Below are 6,000 nucleotides of genomic sequence, written 5' to 3' on the forward strand. Positions count from 1 at the left end.
GGAAATTTAGAAAGTGCTGACGATGCTGATGACATTCCACGATCACGGAAGAGACCATACAGATTTATTTGTGAAGAAAGTTCCATACCACAAAAAAGGCCAAATGTTTGTGATGCCACAAATAAAGGTATTTTATATTTAAAGTGTTCTGTTGCAGACCATATTGAAAATTAATTATCCAGCAGTCAGATCCTGTCCGATTCATTTGAATGCTCAGGTGTGTTAAAGAATGTTTCACACTTAGTGTATAAATGCTTAAATGTTGTGGTAGCGTATTTTTAAGCAATCTGCCATTTAGGGGTCACAATTGAGGAAATGGATGCTGAAAGAGATGTTTAAAAAAGAATTGAAGGTACTCGTACTTGCACTATATTTTGGGTGTCGGTACTGCATATTTTTTTCCTGCAATTTTGGCATGACAGCAATTTTGTTTAGCCCTATAGCTTCGCTATCATTGAAAATCAGTACCACTCAATGACACTGTTGTTTTGTGTATACTTGCAGAAAAAGTTGATACAGTGTTAGCTCAACAAAAAATCATAATAGACATGTTGAGAGTCGAGCACAACAACGACGAGGAGAGTGATGTTTTGTTTGAACATCAAATGAACACCCAGGAAGATTTCAATCATTTTGAAACTAAATTTGAAGATAAACAATTCCAGAAAGCATCAGTATGTAGAAAATGTTTTGTAAAAATATGCATAAAATGTGCTGGTTATATGTTTGTTAGGAAGTCCAGGTGTAAGTGGATTCCACTAAATAGTGCCATGATACTGTAGGGCTGAAGCGCCAAAATACTCTTGTGACAATTATTTTGATCACTGGTTGAAACTTTTACTTCAGTTTTTGTTTTAATCCACATGAGATTTGAAATCACTGCACACAATATCATCGAAAAAAATGTTTTTTTGGAAATAGTGTTAACTTTAAATTGTCAAGTCTGTTTAGCATCTCTAGCATAGGCGCCCACTTGAAAAAATATGCGGGGAGGCAGAGGCAAAACTTTTTAACCTAACATAGTACAAAAAACGCCGACTCCCAGATTTTTACACAAAAACGCCCATACACGACTCGGTCAACATTAACTGGTGACGTAATAATTTCCGCACGTGATGGTAACGCAATTTGTAAGTACTTTGGCAAGCATTTTTAACTTGCAAAACTACTACTCACAAGTTAATGCTAAACGCTGGCAACGCACACGACATGACTACTGGAACTGGAAGGTTAAACTTACTGTTACGTCGTTTTAACCAAGCGGTGTAAATTTAGTTTTATCAGTTAAACGTAACAATCGTCATGTGACGCAACAGTCCGTAAGACAATTAGTATTCTATTGGGTGACGTCAACTGCCTGCTTGCTGAATGCTTTGTAATATGTTGCATTCAGTTTATATCTTACGTCGTGCCGCGTGCGTATAGTTTATTTACACACTGCTTTTTTCATATAGAAACTAGTAAATTGTGAAATGTTGATTTTATTTACAAGGAAAGAACAGATATGCTTTATTGCTCATTGACAAGATGTGTTTTGTCTAATTGGATTCTGAGCAGCAAACTCAGTAACAAGTTGATCTACATCAAGAGAGTCAACAATTTCCTTGTGGGTGCTTAAAATGCAGGTGCTGTTGAGACGTTCCTGTGACATGGTGGAACGCAAGTACGTTTTAATTCGACGTAGAGTGCTAAAAGATCTTTCTGCCTCGCAAGAAGTGGATGGCAAACACATATACAAACGAAGAAGAGTTGTCATGTTTGGATGGGCGTATTTAAGAGTCGGTTCTTTGCGAAATATTTCAATAATGTTTCCAATTGTTGGTTTCGTAATGTGGAGATGCTGAAGGTAATTTCGGAAATACTGGACTTCCAAGGAAAGGCGATTGCAGTTGACGTCGGGAAAGTTTTGAATTAACTGTGCCTGGTCAACTTGTTTGCAAAGAAGTGTGTCCTCCATCAACCGAACTTTTGCCAAATTTTCTTTAGAAAATTGGTTAACAAGTGCACAGTTTGCCAAGCGGTACATTTATGTGTAAATATTTTTGTAATAATGAAGGGGAGTCAAAATAATATCTTGCGAACATCGACGCCTTCTTTTGCAACAACCGGTTCAGATATTTTAAGTTGACTCGCTGAATCCACTACAGATTGTACAAAGGCTTCCGCATTTTTGTCGGAAGCACTCTCCTCTGAAAACGTGTTTACCAGTCTCCCAATCATTTCCTGGACTTCGGCCACAGTTGTATTTCTAAGTTGCATTTTAGTGTGAACTGGATGAACGGGAATCAAAAATCTTTCCATAGACGCAGCATAAAGGAAGTCGAAAATTTTTCCAGGGAAGCAACATGAGAGCGCGCATTTGAACGTGTAACCACATCTATCGAAGTTTCGGATTGCAAACTTTCAAGCCAATCTAGAATTTTTTCATAATTCTGCAAAAATGATTCCAGAGCAGGCAGGCGAAGAACCCACCTGGTGGGGCACAATGGACGAAGACTCTTTGACAAACACTCATTTTCATTGCCAACGTTGAAATTGGAAAACATTGCCAATCTTTTAGGAGAAGACTTAATAAACCTAACCACACTGCTAAGGACAGATATCGCAGTAATTGCTTCTGTGTGCAAATTCAGAGCTTCTTGTACAACAAGATTCAACTGGTGACCGGCACAGTAAATAAATGTGGCTAACGGGTTTATTCGCCGAATTCGTGCCTGCACGCCACTTATGTACCCTCGCATGTTTGCTGCACCATCATATGACTGTCCACGGCAATTATTTATGTCAATATGATGTTCATTCAGAGCACCAATAATTACTGCAACTAGACTTTCAGCGCTAGTTGATGCTGTTGAATACGGCCCGAGCAAACTTTCTTTTGTTTCAAGTTGCTCAGTCACGAAGCGTAAGCACACAGAAACTTGTTCCTTGCATGAAATGTCCGTCGTCTCGTCGCTTATAATACTAAAAAACTCTTCAATCCACGACTGTTGGAATTTGCGACCATGCTGTGAAGTTGCTGGCTCTGTCTCAACTACGATTTCTTGCGCGGCTTTATCTACAACCACTTTGTCACTGCATACGGGAGCCACTGTAACATTTACCTCGGTAGTTTGACGGAAAAAGCTTTTTATTGTCGGCTGCTTACTCATGATTCTGTTATAAGGCTTGATTTTAAAGAATAAACTTTGGAACTTAAACGTCTGATCATTGACTTACCTTGCGTCCATGACGTGACACTATGCATTCGCGTAAATAATATATTGTAGAGAGGGTAGTAAAAGAAAAAATAAACGTTGTTTATTGAATATTAAGACGCCCGGTAAGGGACGTCGAAACGTCGGATGACTTGTATATACTTGCCGGACAAACAAAAAAATACTTATTGTTTATTTAATTTGCAAATCTTGCTTGTGACGTCGTTGGGGATGCAAATACCCGGGGAGGCGGCGCCTCCCCGCCTCCCCGTAAGTGGGCGCCAATGATCTCTAGTGTCCGGATGTTACCATTTATTTGTGCATTTAAGATTGGAAGTCTGCAACGATTAGGAGGTCACACAGCAGGAGACACAGTGCGAAGAATTCTAAAAACTTTGGGGACTTACTCCCAAAGGTCAGAACATAGTTTAAAAAGCAGAAAGCAAAAGAAGCCCTTTTTGACTACCAGAACCTGCAAGTTGGTGGCAAGTAAGTTGTATGGATTTTAACTTGCTTTGTTTTTCGTGTGCCTTAGAATAGTAAGGGAGGGGTGGGTGACAAGGTGACCTCAGCGTCTTTCACCACCCTGTCGCTCAATGAGGGTAAATAAACTAAAACTTAAAATGTGCTTATGACACAGAAAAGTGCTGAAAAAATGTTGTTTTTCTCTTTAGGATTTTTGTATTCCGAAAGTTGCATTCGTACAAAACAGGTGTAAATGTGCCCATATTGTTTTTTAAGGGGCCTGTATGAAGATACATTGCCACACCACAATGAAAGAAGTGCAGCGTGAGATGTCGGAAGTACTGAAACATGCGCCCAATAGGCCAGGAGGGTCGAAAATCAAAGTAATCAATGTTATCACCTGTTACGCAATGTTTTATTTTCGTTGGTTTCAGGTCTGTTTATTTTTGTTTCATTCTTATGTGGTAGTGTACAGGATCTAACGAACTAGATATGGGTATTTATTTGAATATTATTTTTGTCCACAGTCACATCAATCTGCCTGCCACAATAGCTCAACAGATGACACCCGTGTCCTGTCTGACTCATCTGACGAGTAAAACAGCGAATTTCATGAACAAAATAAACATTTGTTGCAAATTGGTTATGTGTGAACGTTTTTGGGACATTAAGAGCCGATTAGGGACTACCAACAACGTTGCAGCCAGGTCGGAAGCAAACGTTTCTGGTGCATCTCAAACAAATGTTCGTAGATTACGTTGTTGTCTGTGGTCATTTTTACGTCAGCAGGTTTGTGAAGTCTAACGTCTTTGTTTAAGGTTAGCGTTACATGAAAAATATTACGTTTGCGTGGAACGTCTCAAAAACGTAAAATCAAACGTCTTTGTTTAACGTTAGCGTTATAAGCACAGTATCAGCCAACAACATCTGTCAACTTCCGCAGGCCGAAACAGAAAGTGACGCATTTTATGCCTAAACATCTGCAAACCTGACACTGGTTTGAATTGTTATGTTCAGAAGTGAATTATTTACCCTAGCCTAGGTGTTCGTGTGTATAAATATAAACTTGATTAACTGATGTTAGGATAAATCCAGATATAAGTGAAACAACACGGAAAACGGGATCGTGTGAAATCCTCAGATCTCATGTAAACTTGGCAATAGTGGCATCGATTTCTTTTGTGTGTTGCTGCATTTCATCATGGCAAGCAATGAACACACACGCAAGCTACACCAAAGTTAAAAATGTGGAAGTCAGATTTGGATCAAAGAGCTTCGGCCCGGTATAAACATGCGAATTACAAAATGTTCAATTTTATTGTTATAGACAAGAAAATTTGATGTGCTAATACGCAATTTTATTAGTTAAAATTGTTTTGTTCTTAAAAACACTACCTCAATTCGTTATCACTGTTTTACAAAACGCATAAAGATACTACACTTTTCTACGTTTACTCTGCTCACATATTGAAACAACTGAAAAGAGTTTTCACTTTCAGCTGTAGTCAGAATGTCGTTGAGCAAAACTGCCACTTGTCATCGCTAACGAGTTCCAACTTCCTTCAAAGCAGAGGTCAACAACCCTTCGTACGAGTCTCACTTATGAATCGTGAACTGATTACTCATGTCACGTCAAGTGGCAAACTACATGTTTCCAATGTTGTATTTAATTAAAATAATAACTGCTTGTGTTTAGTTTAATGCAAACAGTTTTAAGCATTGCAAGTATTGTGATTTATTAGTTGGTTTAAATTAAACTGCTGGGGCAGAATTCATGCTTTCGTTTCACTAAAAATATTGATGGGGAGTTTTCCATTAGTGCATTTTTAATCATATAGTCTTAACGCAACAAGTAGCATTTCACTGGCACGTAGCTGTTGCATTCGTACAGATTGTTTAAATAACGACGACAAAACTTAAAGTAGGTACTGGCATTTGGCAAAATCTAATCAACACAAGCTGCAAGCATGCAACCATGTCTTTGTCTTTCTAAGACCCACCCAACTATAAGGAACAAGAATTCCTATAATAATGTCAAGCAATGTTAAATGTTTTAAAATATTTTTTTGCAGTTACGCTCCAGCCGTTTTATTTTAAGTTGGTTACGCTATTCTGCTACAATATACAGTAATTTCATTTTTGTATGTTTGTCAGCAATTGCGAGTCACTGCGTGTACTGTTCCAAGATAAGATTACATGTGTTTTTGCTTACGCATGGTATTAAGTATCAAGGTTACCGCGATAAGAGCTTACTGCATGTCAACATACGCATTTTTGCGAAAAACAGTTTGGGAAGATCTATTACGGCTTGAAATACTTTTTCGAACAGAATTTGTAT

At 38.3% G+C, this 6,000-nt stretch overlaps 1 protein-coding gene across 2 annotated transcripts; it reads left to right on the forward strand.

The window, feature by feature from the left end:
- The first annotated feature begins 197 nt into the window (after positions 1-197).
- LOC145218079 (uncharacterized) lies at positions 198-4,455 on the forward strand. 2 transcript variants are annotated; one of them, XM_080085474.1, is made up of 5 exons: positions 198-352; positions 505-674; positions 3,527-3,686; positions 3,939-4,096; positions 4,190-4,455. In XM_080085474.1, exons 2-5 carry the CDS (start codon positions 549-551, stop codon positions 4,259-4,261), a joined length of 516 nt encoding a protein of 171 aa, XP_079941600.1. In that variant the 5' UTR covers positions 198-352; positions 505-548; the 3' UTR covers positions 4,262-4,455. The 2 variants fall into 2 exon arrangements, with proteins under 2 accessions (XP_079941600.1, XP_079941601.1); XM_080085475.1 differs by having other exon boundaries at positions 3,939-4,045.
- Positions 4,456-6,000: the final 1,545 nt, after the last annotated feature.

This window comes from Phallusia mammillata, chromosome 3 (assembly GCF_965637545.1).
Source record: "Phallusia mammillata chromosome 3, kaPhaMamm4.hap1.1, whole genome shotgun sequence".
Classification (NCBI taxonomy): domain Eukaryota; kingdom Metazoa; phylum Chordata; class Ascidiacea; order Phlebobranchia; family Ascidiidae; genus Phallusia; species Phallusia mammillata.